Source organism: Mangifera indica, chromosome 6, assembly GCF_011075055.1.
Source record: "Mangifera indica cultivar Alphonso chromosome 6, CATAS_Mindica_2.1, whole genome shotgun sequence".
NCBI classification, from domain to species: domain Eukaryota; kingdom Viridiplantae; phylum Streptophyta; class Magnoliopsida; order Sapindales; family Anacardiaceae; genus Mangifera; species Mangifera indica.
In genome coordinates, this window is record NC_058142.1 from 7377426 (window position 1) to 7400751 (window position 23326).

Genomic DNA, 23326 nt, shown 5'->3' on the forward strand with positions numbered 1-23326 from the left:
GTTGGGCTGAAGCCTTTTGTGTTGAGGTGGGCTTGTGGGAGTAAATGTACATTGTATCAAAGCATGAGTTAGCAGCGGCAGCAACCCAACGTCCAATCACAATCAGACAAAGCTTTCTTGCGGGACTAAAGTTGCCGCACTTAAAAAATAAAAAAAAAAATGTGACGCCATCACTGTCCATAGTGTCCTCACGTCCTTTGGAGAAATGTGTTACATAATTAACATAAAAAATAATATATATCATAAATTTTTATAAATTCTAAGTATTGAAGTTCCCTGAATAATCGGTTGTTGTATTAGGAAATGAAAAAGAAAGGTGTAGTAGAAGACAAGCTCCAGCCACTTAGAGGTGTAACAAGAGCATTCAGGCTTCGGGTCTTGACAGCTCTAATGGGAGTCAGTGGAGCTGGAAAGACAACTTTGATGGATGTTTTGACTGGAAGAAAAACTAATGGTCATATTGAAGGTGATGTTAGAATCTCAGGATTCCCTATGAAACAAGAAATCTTCCTGATAATTTCAGGCACTGTAAAAAAACTGATACTCACTCACCCCAAGTCACAGTAAAAGAATCCTTGATTTACTCAGCTCTCCTCAGGCTTACTAAAGAAATCAGCAAAGAGGAAAAGATGGTAAGAACAATGTGCAGTACAACTAACGAGTGTTCGACAAAATTGAAGTATCTAAGAAACATTACGTCGGTTTTTTTCTTGTCAGGTTTTTGTGGATGAAGTGATGGAATTGGTTGAGCTAGTTGATCTTAGGGATGCTATAATGGGGTTGCCAGGAGTTAACAGCGTTGTCAACCGAGCAGAGAAAGAGGTTGACAATAGCAGTGGAGCTTGTTGCTAATCCCTCAATCGTTTTCATGGATGAACCAACATCCGGGCTTGATGCAAGGGCAACTACCATTGTTATGAGAACTGTGAGAAACACTGTAGATACGGGTAGGACTGTTGTCTGCACCATTCATCAACCTAGCATCAACATCTTTGAAGCCTTTGCTGAGTTGCTATGAATGAAGAGAGAAGGACAAGTGATCTATGCACGACCACTGGGAAAAAATTCTCACAAGACCATTGAATATTTTGATGTACTTTCCCTTCTTGAAATGCTCTGCATCCAACCATTTTCAAGGAAGGTTGAATTATCTAATTCGTCTCACATAAACTTATAGGCTATTCCTGGAATTCCTAAAATTAAAGAAAAATACAATCCAGCAACTTGGATGTTAGAAGTGAGCTCAGTAGCAGCTGAAGTTCGACTGAAAATGGATTTTGTTGAATATTACAAATCATCAACTTGATTATGGTAGAAGGATGAATATTTAAATTTTTGAATATACAATTTTTTGATAGACTAAAACTTGGGTGGGATATAGTTTTTGGCCTTACTTGTTGCTGGGCTGAAGCCTTTTGTATTGAGGTGGGCTTGCAGCTTGCAGGTACAAATGTGGAAAGCATCACAGCATAAGTCAGCAGAGGCAGCATCTCTCGACGTACATTCAGAATCAGACAAAGCTTCCATGCGTGACGTAAGTTACCACTTACCACGCTTAAAAAACATAAAAATAAAAAAACAAGGTGACGCCATCATTGTTCATTCATCCACTGTCGTGTCCTCGCGTCTTTTGAGTGTGGACAAATGCGTCACATAATGAAAAGAAAATTTTATAGAATATTTTGAGACAGTTTCTAGATGGATGAAAATTTATATATTTAAAAATATATATCATATGTATCCTTAAAAATAGGCCAACCACCATTTCTCACCCAAGGTTTGAGACAGGACAATTTCTATTTTTTAAATTTCAAAAAGTTAAAGTTTTACCTCTTATCCACTTCTGTTATTAAATCTATTAATTTTTTCTTTTATTGACATTACAAATCAAATTACCAATATATTATTACAAATTTTAAAATTTATCATTAAGACTTATAAAATACATCAAAACTCTAAACAACTTTAAAATATTATATTTTAGTATATTTTTTGAGGGTGTAATTGTTATTTATTAAATTATTGAGAAGCATAAGATAATTTTAAAAATTTTACAAAAACCCTAAACTTTTTTAAATTTTCAAAACCCCCTAAATTTTCATATGCCTCTAATATTTTTAAATTTGTAATTTAACTCATAAACTTTTGAAAATGAAAACTTAAAAAATGAGGGAAAAAGAAAAACAAAATGATTTAAAAACTAAAAAAATAAGTGAAAATAAAAAAAAAAAATTATACAAAATAATTTTCTTATCCTTTCACTAACGAAAATATATGATAAAAAGATATTTAATTTTTTCAATACTTAAAGATAAAAATTTATCATCTCATCATACCTTAGTTGAAGAATAATCTTTTAGCCTAAAATACATGACAATCGAATTTCTAGTATCTTCGTTTTCAAATACAAGACTTTTTAATTTTCATTATTGTATTCATAATTACAAATATAATATTTATAATTTTATATAGAATAATAAACTCTCATTTTTTTTATAAATATTCTCTCTGCTCATTTCAATATCAAGCCTAAACGAATATAAAATCCAATTATTTGTGAAAATCCAAACCCTATAAATTAAATTTCGAACTGCTTCAATTAAATATAGAAATAAATAAATGAATGGACATAATAAGTTAATTAGGGACCTCATATATACGGGGGTGGAAATGACAACTCTCAAACTTTACTCCAAATATAGAAATGAATAATAAATGGATGGACATAATAAGAGGCTTTAACATGCCGGCTTAATTTAAACCGATTATGATTTCTTTTTATTGATCTTCTTCTCTTTATTTATATATTCCCTATTATGATTTTTTTAATTAAAAATAAAAATGATGAGATTTTATAAGATAAGATAAATATATCGGTAACTCTGGAGGTTTGGAGGTTTAAAGTTAGAGTGTGCAAGGGTATTTTGGAGGTTTAAAGCGTGGATCACACCCACATGCTTCATGGTCGAAGGTAAAAAAATGAAGTGGGTCCGGCAGAATGTGACCATGATCTGACGGTTGATTTTTACACATGATTTGGACCCCACTAAAGATCTCAATAAAAGGAAATGAACTAGTAGAGTCAGTTACAATTTCCCACCCAAAGTTTACGTTGAAAACCCTTTTTTACCTATAGTTCACTTAAATAACATTTTCTGTTTAAAATCAAATATAAATAACTTTTTTTCACACAAAATTAAAAATTATTAATGAAATAATATTATTAAAAAGTAAAATTATTATTTTATTCCTACTATTTTATTTTTCAAAATTATCATATAACTCTAAATTAATAAAAATTTAAAACAACCTTTTAAATATTCAAATCATAAAAGAGGTCTCTTATTTCTCTTTCTTTTTTTTTTTTGACCCATCACTCTTTCTTCCCATCTTTCTATAGATAAATGTGTTTTTGTTATATAATCATATATTAGAAGATAAACTATTAATTTTAAAAAAATATTGGGTCTTTTTGAACATTTTTAGGGGGTTATTGGAATTTCAAAAAATCATTTTGAAATATTATCTATTCCTCAATAGTTTCAAAAATAATAGTAACACCCCTACAGAATTGAATAAAATACAGCAAATTATAAATATAAATGTTACATTACAACTATTGAAACCAAATACTAATTTCAAAGTATTTGGATTTTAGAATAATTTCAAATATTGATTTGTCAGTTTTTAAACATTTTTTATGGCTAAATTGTTATGTTTAAGTATAACAAAGAGTTATTGTTTTATTTTTTAAAAAAATTAATAGTGATAAAATTACTATTTTACCCTTATATCATTAATATTTTTAAATAAAATCTAACATTAAGCAAAAAAAAAAAGTATTATATATACCAAGTAAGAGTAAAAAAAATATTTCTAACATTTACTCTAACTAACTAATATTAAGGCATATAATTTGGGCCTGCCCTAATTCACCCTACTTTAGAAGGCAAATTCCCAATCCTGCCTTTAGGTTTTAGAAATGAGCAATTATAACTTTTTTCAATTTTAAAGTAACAACCATTCTAACTTCTAAGAATCCTCCTTGGATTTTACTTTCATATACAGGTAAATTTGAAAATTTACTAATGAAATTTTAATTTTGGTATATAATTTATACAATAAAATAGTCTTATAGGATTTAAAATTGTGGGTTTAAAGTTTAATATATACATATTTTTAGTATATAATTAGACATATAAATAATATTTTATTATATAATCAGATATAAATTTATAATTGATTCAAAATTATTTAATTATATGATATATTATCTACCTATTCAATGGTGTATAATTTAATTGAAAACAAAATAAACAATAAATGAAATGGTAGAGATTCAAGGGATATTTGGAAAGGGTGACAAGATGGAGTACCAATAAGAGATTGTAGAGATTTAAGGGATGTTTTGGTGACGTGACAAGATGGAGTACCAATGTTATTTTCCAGAGAAAGGAAAAAGGAGCAGACACGTTTTCAGCTTACTTGGCTGCCATGTTTACGATTCTGTGTGCGTGCGAATGAGTTTGTAAAAGCCAATGCCACGACGATGAAGAAGAAAGAAGAGGAAAGGGAGACTCAACCCACAAGGAGGGACAGATAGCAACAGTAAACCTCTGTCTATATATAACATCCTTAAGACTCTTTCTTCTCTTCTCTTTTCTCTGCTTAATTTTCTAGCCCTTTCTATTTTTGTTTGGTGTCAATAAACTTGTTGTAGCGCAAGACTCTCTCTTCCCATCCCACATTTTCTCTCACCTCTGCCTCGCCATGTTTTCGTTGAACGGAAGCACTTTTCTGGTAGTATAAATCTAACCCCATTTATCTTTTTTATTATTACTTCAAGATCATTCCCTTTTGTAATTGATACTAATCAAATATAGTCCTAAATTCAGTCATCAAAATTGGTTTTTTTCGCATCAGAAATACTCCTTTCGTTTATTATCATTTCTGGGTATTCTGGCTTTACCTCATTTCATTTTTATTTTCGGTGCTGTTTATCTTATTGGAGTCACCTGATTTCATTTTTTTTATTCGTGATTTTTAGCTGAATTTTTCTTAACTGTTGTAGGTTCGAAAGCATATAAAATTTTCTATTTTTGGATTCAAAATCATCGACCTATGTGGATTTGATCTTATAAGCTCTTTAATCCCAGCAGATTTTCAACTTTTTGCAGAATTTGATTGATTTTCCATTCTGGGTCCGCTTTTTTAAGCACGAAAATTGATTAATTAAACAAAAAAAAAAAATAAGTTTAAACGATGCCACATCTGCGTTCTGTTGCTGGAGCTCATTCTCATTATTAATATCACAATTTGTTTAAACTGTTGATCCTGTTAATGCTTAAAATTTGTTTCTTTGTTGTTCTTGAACAGAATAACAAAGGCTTACCAAGCCCTTTGTGTACTACTGATCAAAGAAGCGGAAGATTGCCAGCGACAGTGGTGGCTTTTGGCGTTTCTAAGAGGGAGACCGGTAGCCTTGTTATGGAGACCCCCAAGTCCGACGTGAGCGGTGGCGTTCATGATGTCTACGGTGAGGATACCGCCACTCTGGACCAGCCTGTCACCCCTTGGTCTGTCTCTGTTGCCAGGTACTTAGCAAATCATATAGGATTTTTTTTATTATTAAAACGAATTGCAGCAAGCCGAATTGCAAATGACTAAAATATGAGTAATTATTGTGTTTAAGTGATAATAATAAAAGAATGCCGCGATATTATTTTACTTAAATAAATGAATGAGTGTAAATTAATAATTTGTTTATTACACTGATGTGTCTTATGCAAAAGTATTTATTTTGTGTATTTTGTAAAAGTTCTCCAAATTAATAATATAATAGGATTTTTTTATTTTTTAAATTATAAAATTAATTAATTGAATTAATTTTTTTAAATTGTCATCTTACTGCTAATATATTTGTTTCTAAAATATTATCTATCTTACTTGTTATTTTAATCTAAAACACGGGTATTTTTGTCCTAAAATTTTGATAAGAATATAAATTTATTGATATTATCTTAGTAATTTTTTCAAAAACTATGATAGAGATAATAATCATATTTTTTTATATTACTTGTTACACCACTTTTTTAATATAAATAATGTCAGTAGCCCCTTGGAGGCTACTTGAGTGGCAAGAGAGAAGTTTCCTGTATAGGAGAGCATAAGTTCAAGTTTCCATTGACGATATATTAAGATCACACTCTTGACTTACCTGATTTAGTGGTTGTAGGGTCGATCATTAGACCTGACCAGACAATTCTACTCAAGTGGGGTTCCTTGTTACCCATAAAAAAAAGAAATAATGCTATTACTAAAAAGGTGAATTGCTCAATTTGATTACCTGAACCAAACACACCATATATTAATATCACTTTTAATTTATGTTTATTATTTAGAAAGATAGAATAAAAAAATTCTATTTGTTTTCTAATTTTGGATGGAAAGTTTTTGTATCAGTAATGACCATGTAGGTTGTCACGTCATGTATTTTCAGTTTGTATATCTAGACTGTAGTTTGTCATTGTTTCTCTTGTTTTAATGCATTTGAGTTGATTGAAATGGGGGTTAATTTTATTATGATTCTTTTAGAAAATGTCTTTTGAGTCCTAGACAATTGTGCATGTGACCGCACGTAGGCGTGTGGCATAAGCCATCTCCCTGACTTTTGTATACGGATGTATTGTAGCATCAAGGGTTATATAAGTTTTTTTAGACTCTTAATTCATTTTACATTTTGCTTAGATTAATCCTGTGCAATCTCTATTTTCATGATTGTTCTTTTTGTAGGGATTTCTTTGTGTGCTATCTATCATGAGTTAGACATTCTTGGTTTAAAACCACTGGACTACTTTTCCTTGGCATTGTTTGTTATGAATTCAACTGTTGAATTGAATACATTTCTAATACCTATAATAATTCATGAAAACAGTTTGATGCGTATTGACTGGAAAATGAAATTTATTTTTGGTTTGTGAAACAAATTACACCTAATGCAGACTTTTCTGAGTTCACACCCCAAGGTGTATAAACTTGGATATTCATGGTTCACCACTAGTCCTTTCTTTTTCTTTTGGTGACCATTGAGATTACTGTTTCTAACATCTGTGTACTTCATTGCATTTGGATACACAGATTCATGAGAATATGGTTTGTTTCTTTTGCTAATAAAGAATGGTTTATAATTTTGTCACCCCTTTATATTTGATTCATTTTTTGTGCTTCAGTGGGTATTCTTTGTTGAGAGATCCTCATCACAACAAAGGGCTTGCCTTCACCTACAAAGAGAGAGATTCACATTACTTGCGAGGTCTTCTTCCCCCTACAGTTGTTTCACAAGACCTCCAGGTTATCTACCCAGCATTTACACCCTTTCGAGTTTTCCTTCTCTTTTGGTTGCTTTGTCTTTTGTTTTTGGTTGGTTTGCCAGATTTATGAAATATATAACAAACATTTTTGCAAATCAACTCTCCAGTTGAAGAAAATGCTACAGAATATTCGCCAGTACCAAATTCCCCTGCAAAGATACATGGCCATGATGGATCTTCAGGTACCATACCAACAATTTATTCTCATAAAGTGAATATCATATGCTGAACAAAACCAACTATTTCAATTTTTGAGTTAAACAGAGTATCATCACAATATTAGAAGTACTTCTCAATTTTGCTTCTAATGATTGTTTCCTTCTCTAACGTACATTGCTTATATACCTATTGGCTAATGCATTTTTATGTGCAACTGTGAATTCACTTAAATGAGTATTTCTGAAATTCCTTGTGACCCATGCTGTCAGAAGGCAAACCAATTATTTCATTCTGTTTGCTTCCATCTGGTTCACAGGAGAGAAATCAACGTCTATTCTACAAGCTTCTCATTGAAAATGTTGAGGAATTACTTCCAGTTGTCTACACTCCTACTGTTGGTGAAGCATGCCAAAAATATGGAAGCATCTTGAGGCGTCCTCAGGGTCTTTTTATCAGTTTGAATGAAAAGTAAGTTTTTGGTTCCTTGTGTTACTGAAGGATGAATTTTTTAATGGAATATCTGTTTACTGTTTATGTTTATATTGATGAGTACTTTATTTGTAGAGGGAAGGTTCTTGAAGTGTTGAGGAACTGGCCCGAGAAGGATATTCAAGTCATTGTTGTCACTGACGGAGAGCGGATTCTGGGGCTAGGAGATCTTGGCTGTCAGGTATGCTCTACCTGAAATTGCTTGTTAGGACTATTGCTGATGATATTTATTTATATTTTCCATTGAAGTGTGAGATCTGATCACCATATGGATCTTTAACACGTGCACTGTCTTTTTTTTCTCTCTGAGTACTCTCTTTAACTTATGACCATGTATTTTCTCAGGGGATGGGAATACCAGTGGGCAAACTTTCTTTATATACAGCTCTTGGAGGAGTTCGTCCTTCTGCTGTAAGTGAAAATGATATCAATATTATTAGCATTTTGCTAAGATTAACTCTTCTACTGTGATTGTTCTTCATTTAGCAATATCTTTTACTGCTCCACTGAAATGTCTTTATCAAACATTATGGGGTGCTGTTATCATTCTTGTATGATAAGCTAAAGGTGTTTCAGTAATCCAATAGTTTACTTCAAATTTTCTTTAATGTTATAACTAAATCAGTTATTGTGAATTTTCCAGTGCTTACCTATAACCATTGATGTCGGGACTAACAATGAGACATTGTTGAATGACGAGTTCTACATTGGGCTCAGACAAAAGAGAGCTACTGGAGAGGTTCTTGATTTGTCTGGCACTGCCCTTCTATTATGCATTTGAGTTCATTTAGGAAGCTGTCTGATAATATTATGCTTAACTGGCTTTCTTTTCCTTGCTGTAGGAATACGCCGAACTTCTACATGAATTCATGATGGCAGTCAAGCAGAACTATGGGGAGAAAATCCTAATTCAGGTGGTTGGCGATGACTAAGGCCTCGATGAAGTAGTCTGGATTGCAGGTTTTATGATTATATTGGTAGTCTCAATGTTCTCTAAACCTGTTTACTGGATTTGCAGTTTGAAGACTTTGCAAACCACAATGCTTTCGATCTTCTTGAAAAATATGGCACAACTCATCTTGTATTCAATGATGATATTCAGGTAATTTTTGTTGGGACGTTGTGATACCTTTTATTATTGATAAGCTTACTGCTGAAATTTGGTTGATTACCATATTACAGGGGACAGCATCTGTGGTCCTTTCAGGACTTATTTCAGCAATGAAATTTTCTGGAGGAAGCTTAACTGACCACACGTTTTTGTTTCTTGGTGCGGGGGAGGTCAGTTCACAACCTTTTGTTTTGGAAGTCCACATTCTGCTTTCTGAAAAGTTTTTCAATGCACAATAAAGGATTAAATGTAAATTAATTTCACAGTTTGCTGTCATTTAACACTTTTTATGTATTTTAATCATTATACCTCCTGTGCTGCTTATATCACCAATGTCTATATCTCTCTCTCCCTCTCCTTATTGTACATACAACTTTCACTTATTTTCACATTTCATTTTTTGAAAAACAGGCTGGCACCGGAATTGCAGAGCTCATTGCCCTTGAGATATCAAAACAGGTTATTATTGTCTATTAGCAGAAATCTGCATACTTCATTTTGTAGATGTCCTGTGGACGAGCAGATGTAGAAAAGACTATTTAAAATAATTGATTCTTTTTGCAGACAGATATGCCGGTTGAAGAGGCTCGCAAGAAAGTTTGGCTTGTCGATTCAAAGGTAGATTTCATTGCTTTGTGAAGTATTATTGCTCCTTGTATCTGTTTTCTTTTCTTTTCTGCATTAAAATTTGCATGCAATTTATTTTGGTTGCAGGGGTTGATTGTCAGTTCTCGCCTAGAATCTCTCCAACAGTTCAAAAAGCCCTGGGCACATGAACATGAGCCTGTTGACAACCTTTTAGACTCGATCAATGTGTGCAATCTCATTTTATGACTGCACATATAGCATCTGCCCTTGTGTTAATGTTTCTAAGTCTGCATTTTCTCTTGTATTTGTCAGCAAATCAAGCCAACAATTCTGGTTGGAACTTCAGGACGAGGGCAAACATTTACCAAAGAAGTGGTTGAGGCTATGGCCTCCCTGAATGAAGTATCTTGTCTATCATTGTACTCTTGTTAATTAAAACAGACGTCTTCCAGATGAAGAAACTAACCCATTTTCTTGTGTATAACTACTTGCAGAAACCCATTATTCTTGCTCTTTCCAATCCAACTTCACAATCTGAATGTACCGCAGAAGAAGCTTACACGTGGAGTCAGGTAATGCAAAATTATTAGCTCTTCTCCCACTGATAAATAATTTGCATATTGCTTGTGATTTCATAACATGTTAGTGTAAAACTTCTCTTTTTCTTGGCTCTGTTTTCTGCAGGGCCGTGCAATATTTGCAAGTGGAAGCCCATTTAGCCCTGTTGAATATGAGGGCAAGGTTTTCACACCTGGCCAGGTCTGAACTCTTTGGATTTAATGAAGTGTCTTATATAGATTAATATGAAACCAAAGTTGATTTTGTTTGTTCTTCGTTTGCCATTCAGGCAAATAATGCATACATTTTCCCTGGATTTGGTCTGGGTCTAATAATGTCTGGTGCCATCCGTGTTCACGATGACATGCTTCTGGCAGCTGGTAAGTGCATATACAAGCAAGTTTTTGCTGAGTCACCAAGTGAAATGAGACCAGAGAACAGAGTTGAGTATGTTATCATATTTTTCACATTGTTATATTTCTTGGCTTGGTACAGCGGAAGCTCTGTCATCTCAAGTAACTCAGGAGCACTTTGACAAGGGACTCATATATCCACCATTTAAAAGCATCCGAAGTATTTCAGCACATATCGCTGCCGATGTAGCTGCGAAAGCTTATGAGCTTGGTGAGCTGCATTATCATACATAACTTGTAAACTACATAATCTCAATGTCAAAACACATTTATCACAGCCATACTTATCATACTACCGTCTGTTTACAGGATTGGCGACTCGACTCCCTCAACCAAAGGATCTGGTGAAGTATGCTGAAAGCTGCATGTACAGCCCCTCCTATCGAACTTACCGGTGAAGCAACAAATATATCTAGTAATATTTGGGGGTTAACATTACTGATTAATTACTAGTTGTCTGTTCTTTTATTTATTTTAAGTTAACTTGCTCCTCCTTCTCATGTGAAGAAGTGTAAGTTAAGTGGTGGCTGGATAGTGGTAGTTGGATGAATCAAATCAAATTATAGCATGAAATTGTTGTTCCTGTGGACTTTGATTCTTTACATATAGAGCACAGTGTTGCTGGTAATATTTTCTTAGTACTTTTTTAACAGTTCTTTTTCTTCCCCTTTTCTAGTGGCTCTTTTTTCTGTTTCCATCGATTTATTCACCATTTGAACTGGTTCAAACTTAACATTCCAAATTCGAACAGAGTTCGAGTTGATCCTTGTTTGGATTCATCTTGAATTTAACAAATCTTTATTTCAATTCCATTCTCTTCACAAACTCAACAGCAGCAACACCACCGACAATTTCCTATTATTCAACAAACTCAAATCTCATCTTATATGGGGTCAAAAAAAATATATTATACATAAGAGTTAAGAAAATTACTTCTAAATGTTAAGTTGTATTTCTCAACTGAAATATTTTTTGAATTTTCCCTTTTCGCTGGTTTCCTTATTAGTTTGTTATCATATTTATTTATTAAATTTGAATTTGGTGAGGAAATGCTTAAAATGAAATGAACGGATGTCTGGGCTGAAGAAGAATATTGAATGGACTGATAAAAGTGGCCTTCAATATGATGTCGAGTAGGAAAGTCTTCGGTGAAAGTCAATGTTTTTGAAGTACATAATTTCCTTAAAACTGATTCCATCTCCAACACTCTGGTGCACAAAGATTTAAATAGGGCAAGGGACTTATTTTTGCTCCAAGCATCCTGTTTTTTTAAGTTTTAACACTTTAATTTTAAAAATTTTATTTACTATATATGAATTATTAAATCTACTAATTTTAAAAATAAAATCATTATTTCATATTTAAATTTAAAATAAAAATAATTTTTTTCTTTTCTTTTTAAATTTTAAAAACTAACTATTTTCTTCATAAGTTAAGTTTTAAAAAATGATTTTCTCCCCTAGAGTTGAGATTTAAAACTTCGGCGCTATTACTAATAACCTCTCCCTCCCAACACTTCCTCTCTTTTCGACGATCTCTCTCCTCTCATTTGGACCTTCGACCAACATGTTTGAAACCGAGAAGACGAATATCTTATCTTCGTCTAATAAGACAATCATCTTTCCAAAAAAAGATGAAAAAGAGGAGATCTTCTTCTTCATCTTCTCATCTTTGAATGAATTAGTTGGAGGTCTAGGTGAAAGAAGAGAGATCATTGAAGGGAGAGGTCGCTGATAATGACTTCATAGTTTGAAAACTAAACCCTAAGTGGGAATATCATTTTTTAAAACTTAGTTTAGGGGTGAAATGGTTAATTTGAAAGGTTTATGGAAAAATAAAATAAAACAGACAAATTCGATTGAATTTTAAAAAAAAAACATAAAAAAAGAAAGCAAAACGTGGTCAACTCTTGACTTTCTAAGTCAACATCATTTCTTTTTCAAAGTGTTTTATATTCACCCCATTTTATTTTTTTTGAATACAATACAGATATAGTCAAAGAAATTGAATATTTTATTTTAAATAGTTGTACTAAAAACTAAAATCATACCAACCAATTTGTTCTTTTCCTTATTATTTTCACCCTCAATCCTTTTCTTGATAAGAAAATATATAATTAAAAACTTTGAATGATCTCATCTCTTATGTCATTGAATGAATTTGTGGTCGTTTACTTGGAAAAAAAATAATAATATATTATTATATAATAGATATTATTTAATTTTTAATTTTTAATTATTTAATTTTTAATTATTATATTATTATTTATTTATAAAATAATATAAAATTATATATGTAATACTAAAAAAAAAAATCTGTCCTAATTTTTCACTAATTTTGAATCAAAGTCAAACCCATTAATAGGTCCGAGAAAATGATTTATTAAATGTTTAAATCCAGTAAAAAAATTCTATTGATTTCAATTTTAGCACATGTAAAATATTTTATTTTTCCGGAATTTATCTATTTATGTCATAATCTTTTAAACTCACCTTATGCTTTTCGCTTAAGTAACCTTTTTATTATTAAAAATAAAAAATTACCATCAATATACATTACTTTAAAGAGAATTAATGTATATAAATTATCATTGTATTGATTAAATTAATATGTTTGAATAATTAATGTATTTTATTGTAATAATTAAAAAATATTATATTACTAAAATATTTTTTAATACTTAAAATCATTAAACATTTTTATCCTCAAATAATTAATACATAAAACTAAAATTGCAACAAAAATAAAATTATTATGAAATTCTTTTGATACATAAAATATATATATATATATATATATATATATATATATATATATATATATATATATATATATATATATATATATATAGTAACCAAATCACTTTTATGCCGTGTTTGTAATAAAAAATTATTGAAATTTTTATTACAATATAAATCAAATAAGATAATATTATATTATAATAAAAGATAGAGTATCATACTATAATTATTTTTTATTACTCTAAACTTAACGTATACCCCGAAAATGAAGTATTACATGATTGCAAAGGTTGACAAAATTAATAGAGTATTAGAACTTTTAACATGAAGATTTGGGTTCGACTCTCTGCTGCGTTTTTTAAACTTTAACTTACCTAATACAATGATTATGGGTTTGGGTATTGTATCCCTAGTTTAATCTTAAACTTTGACTTATCTAATATAGTGATTGTAGATTTAAATATTGTATCTTCAGTTTACTCGTCAAACATATACAGAAGATAATATTCAATCATATTACATTTAAAATATTTGTTTTGTGTATTTTATACAAAAACTAAATTACTTCTCAAGTTACTACTACGCTTTAGGTTTGTGCTTTCCATCTTAACAGAACAAACGTTTCATCCTTCATTTGATTATTTTTGTCCCAAACTTGGCAAGACAGAGTACCATTTGCGGAGCAAATTTGTTCAGCATTAAACGATCTGTGGAATAAACTTTCATTCCTCTTGAACAGACATGCCTTCTCTATGAATGGGGAATGGTGGGTGAACATAAAGTCTTCAATTTGTATGATGAAAAATTAAAATTAAACTAAAAATCAAAACAAAAAATTAAAAATACACACCGATGGATACGGTGAACTGGTTTTTTTATTTCTCAATTTCATTTTGGTTTCTCGGTTTTCCAGTAATTTTCAGCTTTTCTGACCAGCCCCAATTTAGGCTGAGTTTTTGGTAAGCACCTGAAGCAATTGTTGGGTTTATTGACTGACTTTGCATCTAGGGAAGCCTCATGTTTCTGAGAGGCTCAACTTCAAAAAAGACTTGAGTGGTTGAGAATTGGTCAAAATTTTGTTGAAATATAAATAAATAAAATAAAATAAAATTGTAATTCTTAAATCTTAATAAAATTACAATAATATTTATATTGTCGGAGAAGAGACATTTAAAATTTTAATATGTAAGTAGAGATAAAGTGGTTTGGTCAGACTCAGAGATTCCTGGAAGTTGATCTCTTCAGATAGCGTTTGCTTTTCTTCATTGAAATTATAAAAAGGAGGAAAGGCTCAATGAATCTATGATTATGTTATCCAAACGTCTTTACTTTTCTACTTAATTAAACCTTGTTACGTCATTAATTACGACGGCATGAGAAGTGTGCAAATATCTCGTAGACAAAAATCATTTTCCCACCCAAGGTTTGACCTAAGAACCTTTTTCAATTTTTATTGACATAAATAACAATTTTTATTAAAAATTCAACTATTTAAAAAAAATTATTAATGTAAAGATAAAATAATAATTTATTATTTATTAATTTAAAATTTGTTTTTTACCATATCCAAATATTTTAAGTTAGATAATTTAATATTAAAAATATTAAAAAACTCAACCAATTTTAAAGTTTTTTCAAACTTTTATTTTTATATATTTGAAAATCATATAACTATCATTTTTTAAACTATTATACACTGATTTATGTTTCAAAATTTTCAAAAGATCTTAGTTTTTTATTTCAAAATTCTTAAAAATTTAAAAAAAGACACATAATATGTTCAAAATTTTAGCTTACTCCCTGATATATAATTATATGATAAAGACACATTTATTTATACGCTAGAGTGGGTACAAATTAAATTGAATTTGAACATTTTTTTAGCTCGAGTTTAATTCAAGTAAAAAATAGTTCAATTTGAGTTGAACTCAAGTTTGTAAAACCAACATTAAAGGTAGTTCAAGTTTAGTTTAAATAAAAATGATTCGATTTGAGTTCAGTTTATATTTGATTCAAATTAAGAGTTTGAATTTATGACTCAAATATGTGACTTATTAATAAAATGATATTATTTAACAATTATTTAATATAATTTGAATTAAGTTATAAATTAAATTCAAACTAAATTAAACCATCTACTTAGCTAACAAGCCAAACTTTTTTTAATTCAAGTTTGATATGATTTCAAAATAAGTCAAACATCTTAACTTAAACTTAATTTAAATTTAAACTAAACGAGTTTAAACTGAGATAAAGTGACTTTTAAATTTGAATAAAGTCAATTTAAGCCCAATCTTATATATCTATAGAAAGAGAGGAAAAAAAGTGATGGTGAAAGAAAATAAAATAAGAATTATTTTTTATATATTTAGGTATTTAAAATATTATTTTTAATTTTTATTAAATTAACTTTGTATAATAATTTTGAAAAATAAATTATTTATACTCAATTTTAGATAAAAAATGTTATTTATGTCAACTAAAAGTGGAACAGTTTAATCAGAAACCTTGGGTGGGAAAATGTGATTCACTCTATCTTATTATACTTTACAAGTAAACCCATGCCATGCTGTTGAGGCGGCTTTATTTATCCAGTCTTTCCGAAAAACGTGTAGAAAAGTGCCAACGGGATGCCTCAATCGTCCGTACATATTAACTTTTGATCTCCGTCTGTCTTAAGATAAGTTTCTTTATGAAAAGAGAGAGATAATATTTTTAATTAAATATTCAAAAACATTGAATCTGGTCCGTAAATCATTCGACTCACTTTTAATTATATTTTACTTAATTTTAATTATTTTTTATTCAGATAAACATCCAATTAAGAGCCTTCTTCTTAACTTTATATTAATTATTATATTTATATGGATAATTTAGAATAATTGATGGATATCTTCTAAAAAGATAAGATTAACAACACTTTTTTAAAATTATTTTACCATGACATCTACGTTTTCGATAAGTGTAACTTATCCACTCTGAGTATTTTATATATAAACAAATAAATTATGCTAATTAAATTTGAATTTTTTTTATTTTTCTAATTTCCAATCCTTGGATCGGACTTTGTTATTATAAGATAAATTTGAACGTGTGAATTTTAAATTATTTTAAAATTAATTAATTAATTAATATGACATGACAACTTATCAAAAAAAAAATGAAAAACAGCAAAAGATTTTGAAAGGAACACAATAATTAGAAGATTAATTAAATTAGTGCAACTTGTACACGTGTGCGGTCATTCCTTTGACAAAATCCTTTCCTTGAAACCCACATAAAGTATGTAGGCCACATCAGCTCCACGTGGCTCCCTGTGACTGGACAATACATCCACTAACATTCTTCTGATAAAAAAACCTCAATCATGTCAACTTCAATCACATATTTTTTATTTTTTAGATTAATCATACTTTAGTGAGAAAATTTCAATAATTTTTTATATATTAATTAATAATTAATCTAATTATTCAATTAGGCTAAAAAAATAGTTTTATCATTACTTTCCAAATTTAATGCTTTTTTTTAAATAGAATATATAATAGGGAAAGTAATTTTTAAAATCTCTTTTTAAAAATTCTGATAAGAAAAATATAATTTTACGTATTTAACCAAGCTCATAAAAATAATGTATGAAAGGCACAATCCACTTTCAACACGTGATAAAAAGGGCATTTTGGTCAGAAAAGAAAGCATGTACGGGTGAAGTCTTTACATCCACAAACATTTCGGTAGATTTGGATAATATTTTTGTTCGAAATATTATCCTCACCACTTATTTCCATAAATAGAGCCAAATAAAATTGTCACCAATTGGCTCAAAATAATTATTTATTAATTTAAAAATATTTAGATATTTAAATATAAATTATAAAGATAATCTTTAAAATTTTAGGATAAATGTTGGTAGGATTTTTCTCCTTTTTTTTATATTTCTATTTAGTTGATTTAAAATAAATTATAAAGATAAAAAATTTCAAGTAATAAAATATATGATTTTAATTTTATCCTAGGAGAGAAAAAAATTAATTATGAAGATAAATAATAACATTTGCTTTTAATTACTTAAAACCCAAATCAGATATTAATTAATTAAAGTGATGTATATTAATGTTGCTAATCCTCATTAGTCAAATAATTAATTTTAGTTTAACGATTAATTAACGATTATTACAATAAATAAGATTATTCTCTTACTTGTACCTACCACCAAGTCAAGTCATGGACGTTATATTCTTTAAAAATGACAAAACCGTCATTTCACTATCACCCTACGGACGTTCCACCGCAAATCTCTATTTCCTCTTCTCTCACCGACTTTCCATTTTCCTATTTTACCCTTTACTCGTCACTCTTCAATAAATTTCCCTCCTCGTTCCCTATCATTTCTTCGCCATGCAAGCCCCCCTTCTCTCTCTCAGCCATTCTTTCATCTGCTCAACTGATTATTAAAGTATTGATTTTGAGATTGATTGATTGATTTACTGAGTATTACTACAAGATTTTTGTTCAACTCGGCAGTGGGGTGACTCAGTGCATGATTTGAAGATGACGCGGCGGTGCTCGCATTGCAGCAACAACGGACACAACTCACGGACTTGTCCCACGCGCTGTGTGGGAGGAGGAGGAGGCGGCGGCGCGTCGTTGAGCTGCGGCGGTGTGAAGCTGTTCGGCGTGAGGTTGACAGACGGGTCGATCATAAAGAAGAGCGCGAGTATGGGGAACTTATCTGCGTCGCATTACCACGGCTCGTTGTGCACTACTGCTTCACCGAATCCGGGCTCGCCGTTATCGGATCACGCACATGTAAAGGATGGTTACTTGTCCGATGACCTGACCCACGCGTCTTGTTCCGCCAATCGACGTGGAGTGAGAAAGAAAGGTTAGAGTCGTTTTAATTAAAGCAATGGCATTTCTGTAATTAGCCGGTTTGTTTTTGATCATTTTAAGAGTTTTTTGAGTTTATGGATTGAATTTGATGAAATTTTGGTTAACTTTTTACATAATTAAAAATAATTAATGAAATGAAATTTTTTATATTCTAATAGTTTTTTGTATTTTACGTTGTTGATATTGAAATACCTTTTGAAATTAAAAAAAAAAATTTCTCATGTGCTATTGTTGATTCATGTATGATCCAGAATTTTGAACTAATTTGTTCTTTAATCATTTTTTTATAAATACCCCAGAATGGTCCCTTTTTTTAATTCATATATAGCCGTATTTTTTTTTTATACAAATGTAATCACTCTTTTATTTAATTTTATTTTTAAATAGGAAAGATTTTGGAATTTGAGATTCGGGGAATGGGTTGGCTAGACGGTCATGTACTTGGACAACCAATGTGCCTGGCCGGCTAATCAATTACTCGGTCAACCTTTTCACTATCAAAATCACTAGAAAATAGGTTATTTTTATCTTATTTTATCTCATATCTTAACATTAATTGGGTGGGTGGATGAGTTTTATGTTTTGATTAGGTGGGTGTATGTTTAGCTAGCTAAGTGAAAAAAAAAAAAAGCTATTTTAATTAATATTCCCAGACCAAGCAACTTGACAGCAAATTTATATCAATTACCTACACAATGGTGATAAATTTGAAGGTCAACAAAGAAAGGACATGGTTTTTGGAACTCTTGAATGTTGCCTAATCTTGAAGAAATGAAGTCAGTAGAAGAAAAGTCTTGTATGTGACATTTTGAAGCTCCTCATAACTAGGGTTTCTATGCTAGAGCATTGTTTTTACTTTTGACTCTATTAGGGAAACTTTTTCTTTGGGCTGGTTAGCGTTGATGTTTTACTGTTTATATCAGAGCAATGCATGCACTTCCACCATTGTTTGAGTCCACCCTTCCTTTTGAGAGAAGTCACGTTATGCTGTCTTGTTATTAAAGTTTGTGGTTATAGTCCTTTGATTTGATTTGACTTGTTGCTTGTGTTGACATTCAAGAATATGAGCAAGAATGTGTTGATATTAAATTGCTAGAAGTATTGAATTTAGGTCTTTTATAAATACCTTGTTAGGTTTTTGATGGCTATTCATTTACTCTGTTTCTTAACATGTTGTTACCCTCTCTGAGTAATACGTAAATTCTTTTGCTGTTTGATAGGCTCAGAGATTGACTTGTAACATGACTGATCTTTATTAATATTCGTCACATCTTATAGTAATGTGGCTGAGCTTAATTAGTATTCGTCTCATCTTATAGTTATGAATAATCAGGATGTGGTTATGGGTTATTTGTTTTGGTTGTCCAAATTGCTTCATATTTTGCATATGTCGATGCTATCACATGCTTAATCCCTGAATTATCTGCTGTTTGGTCAATAGGCAAATATTACTTCAAGGAAACCATATATGTGCTCTGTATATGGGGCTGATTTTGTCAGACTTCTCTTTGCTTCTTTGCTTTTCATTCACCTGATTTGCACATTCGAGTTAGTATACCATTGGCTTTTCATTCTGTACACACTACCTAGATTGTAGTATGGTTACTAATCTAAGTTCTAGGAACCTACTCTCAATATTTGCTTTCAGATCAAGGAATCTACTTTCCACTAAGCAGCAAACATCATTTAGTTTATTCAGTTTAGCTCACTGCATCGCTACCATGTCCTTTGATCTTCAAAGTTTTATTTGATTTTTTTAAGAGGATTAGATTATCTTGTCTTGTGGATTTTGACAAAGAAATGCGGATCCCTCTTTTTTTCTCAATTTTGATTTTTCCTAGGCATTCCTTTGCTTTTTCAATCTTCTTTTCATTGGTACATAGAAAAAAAATCAATGTTGTAGAGAAAGACACCTGTGGGTGTTGTGTTATTTGCAACTTGACTCTCTTGCAAATTTAGCCCTGTTATGAAGGTGGATTAATATTCTGTATCAGTTACAAAAAAAGATGTTCCTTTATGTGAACTGGATTTGACATGCAGGTTCTCCATGGACAGAAGAGGAACATCGTATGTTCTTAATTGGCCTTCAAAAATTAGGGAAGGGAGACTGGCGTGGTATATCACGAAAATTTGTTGTGTCAAGGACTCCAACCCAGGTAGCAAGTCATGCACAGAAGTATTTCATCCGGCTGACTAATGCCACACGAAGAAAGAGGCGCAGCAGCCTTTTTGACATGGTTGCTGATGATGTGGTTTGTATTGCTTCTTTGTTCTTCTTTTTCATGTTACACATGCTTGGATATAGATGGTTTCTTGTTGCAATTTGATATCTCGCTTTAAGTCTGCCATGTTATCGGTTATAAGATGTGTTGATTCACAGAAGAAATTGTGGTACTTAACTAATCATTGTTTTTTCAGGCCACTGAAACCCCACCGGTGCCAGAAGAGCAAGTGTTACTTCCATCTCCTCTGGCAAGAGAAGCTGATAGACCCACTCTAAATCTTTCCCTCGTCACAGAAATTGAACCCATGGAAACTAAAGAGATAGTAGAAGAACCTGAAGAAACTGTAATTGGATCTGATGGGGTTGGTTCAACGGTTCCTAGTTTCTTACCGGCATATATACCAGCCCCTTACCTGTTCTGGCCACCAAATGCAGCCTTCCTGGAAGAAGATAAGGAAGCAGATAGAATGCATCCTCACGAGATTCTAAAGCCGATTCCAATGCTTCCAAAAGAACCTGTCAATGTAGACGAACTAGTTGGCATGTGTCAGCTCAGTATAGGAGAGACGGGAAGAGGCTTGAGAGAGCCATCGCCACTGTCCTTAAAACTGCTGGGAGAGCCATCAAGGCAGTCTGCTTTTCACGTGAACGCCCCGGTTCGGATTTAAGCAAGGGAAGGACTAGTCCTATACAAGCAGTTTGAATTGGTGGGAATGATAACCCTTCTGGGTAATCCTCTTATTTGTACAATTATATGTTCCCCAAGACACATCTTTATTTTACTTGGATAGTTATGAAAGTTTTGCTGCTCAATTTATAGGTTAAAACATTTTACTTGGTTTGGATATTATTAGAATTCTTTCAATTTAAAATAATTGAATTGGTTGGGCAAGAAATGAATGAAATGCTCCTTGTTAGGTTTTCTTTTGAGGAGTGTTGCAGAACTCTGAAAGTCTATGCATCCCTGTGAACTGTTCATATTACAGGTTCTTCATGTATGGCTGAAGAAATGCATTTTATTCGTGATATTAAGCCAACATATAAAAGAATATGCTCAGTATTTAAATTGAACGATTTAGCAACTCTCAATTTTTTAAACCTGGTCAAAAATAGAATGTTTGGTTGTTTATGTTGATGTTTTCATAATTGAATTTGACATTGACATGATAGAGGGGTGGTTTGATCTAAGCGGTAATCAAACTAATTAATTAGTGATTAGATCAATTAATTATTTAAAAATAATATTTAAAATAATTTTATATAATTTATTATTAAATATAATTAATTTTATATTATATATTTAAAATTAATAAATGAGATATTAGGTTTAAATAATAATGAATTAAAAAAAAGTTATTTTTTATATTGATTGGGTTAAATTTAATTTTTTATTTAGTCTAATCAGATGATTTGAATAATATTATCTAATTTAAAACTATTCAACACAAAAAAATGATTTTCAAATAAATCTGAAATTATTTTTGTTAGTGAGTCTCCGTTTAATCAATTAGACCGACCGATTGATTCGGTTTTCAAAACTATACTTCATATCCATAGAGCTAAGAAGCGATGTGATCATGTGGACCGATTGCCTTGTAGGTTCACATGAAAAGTTAAGAATGAGTTTGACTTCCAAATTTGAGAGTGAAAAACGACAAGTCATTTGTTGCCCATTTAAGGCCAAACCACTCATCCTTAAATCAAGGGTCGGTGCTTTTTAGAACTACTTTCATTTATTAAAAGGGCAAAACAAAAAAGGAGCTTAGCGGAAATTAAACATATAACCAAAATGACCTCTAAAACAATAAAAATAATTAAAAAAAGAAAGACATTTTAGGTATAAAAAACAAATGATGTGATTTATTTCAGTGGATTTGAGCAATGAAAGAGGGTATTTGCATGCAAGCCATTTGTGCTAAGGTTATATAAACAAAGAACAGATGAGTCTGGATTATTCTTTTTTAATCAAATTAATCAGACTAAATAAGATAAATTTTAGATCTAATGAACGATTTTATAATTACTGAACAATCAAACATTTAACTTGATATATTTAATATATCATTAGAGAAAACTTAAATTCATATTTTCTTATACGTAAAATATTTTTTTTTGTCACTCTAATTATCCCTTAGAGTAAGGTTGGATTCGAATCGAATTGAGCCGAGCCGAGCTTAAGCTCAACTCAGTTTATATATAGTTGAGCTCCAGTTCAAATTCGAGCTTGTGAAAGTCAAGCTCAAACTCGATTCGAATTCAGTTCGACTCATTTTTCATTATTAAAATGATGTCATTCTAATATATATTATTCAAAATGACGTCGTTTTGTATTAGAATTTTTTTTTAAAATTTTAACAAATAACTTGAGCTCGAGTTCGTATAGGACTGACTCATTTTAAACTCGTTCAAATTAAATTCAAACTTAAACTCGAACAGACTCGGTTTAAGTCCAGCTCTCCTTTGGAGCTTTCCCAATCCCTTTTGCCAAATGTTATTTTATATAAGAATTAAATGACCTCACTAAATTCACCATAATTAATCTCTCCAACATTAATTTTTCCTTTTCTGTCAACTGAGAGAGAAACTACTTGGACTAATCCTCTAATTAATTACCATTAAAAATCAAAGTATTTTATAGTTGACTTTTATTTAATAAATTATAATTAAACAATACAGACATATCTTTGTGTAAATAATAATTAATTATTAATGAAAAAATTGTAATGATTTATAACACTTCTAATATCTTATTTACATTTTTAGCATATAAATAATATAACATT

General features: G+C 30.8%; 2 protein-coding genes and 1 pseudogene across 4 annotated transcripts; all 3 read left to right on the forward strand.

Moving 5' to 3' along the window:
• Window positions 1–303: 303 nt before the first annotated feature.
• LOC123218994 lies at window positions 304–1306 on the forward strand (annotated as a pseudogene).
• Window positions 1307–4486: 3180 nt separating this feature from the next.
• On the forward strand, window positions 4487–11316 carry LOC123217943 (NADP-dependent malic enzyme 4, chloroplastic-like). Of its 3 annotated transcripts, XM_044639043.1 has the most exons (21): window positions 4487–4608; window positions 4721–4800; window positions 5377–5594; window positions 7230–7350; window positions 7478–7552; window positions 7846–7997; window positions 8094–8199; window positions 8364–8429; window positions 8662–8757; window positions 8861–8932; window positions 9037–9120; window positions 9201–9299; window positions 9541–9588; window positions 9694–9747; window positions 9844–9942; window positions 10030–10119; window positions 10212–10289; window positions 10402–10476; window positions 10565–10655; window positions 10771–10899; window positions 10998–11316. In XM_044639043.1, exons 2-21 carry the CDS (start codon window positions 4771–4773, stop codon window positions 11084–11086), a joined length of 1872 nt encoding a protein of 623 aa, XP_044494978.1. In that variant the 5' UTR covers window positions 4487–4608; window positions 4721–4770; the 3' UTR covers window positions 11087–11316. The 3 variants fall into 3 exon arrangements, with proteins under 3 accessions (XP_044494978.1, XP_044494979.1, XP_044494977.1); XM_044639044.1 differs by lacking the exon at window positions 4721–4800 and having other exon boundaries at window positions 4500–4608; XM_044639042.1 differs by lacking the exon at window positions 4487–4608 and having other exon boundaries at window positions 4619–4800.
• A 6455-nt stretch (window positions 11317–17771) lies between these two features.
• Window positions 17772–21487, forward strand: LOC123219803 (transcription factor MYBS3-like). Its single transcript, XM_044641791.1, has 3 exons — window positions 17772–18311; window positions 20360–20571; window positions 20738–21487. Exons 1-3 carry the CDS (start codon window positions 17978–17980, stop codon window positions 21209–21211), a joined length of 1020 nt encoding a protein of 339 aa, XP_044497726.1. The 5' UTR covers window positions 17772–17977; the 3' UTR covers window positions 21212–21487.
• Window positions 21488–23326: the final 1839 nt, after the last annotated feature.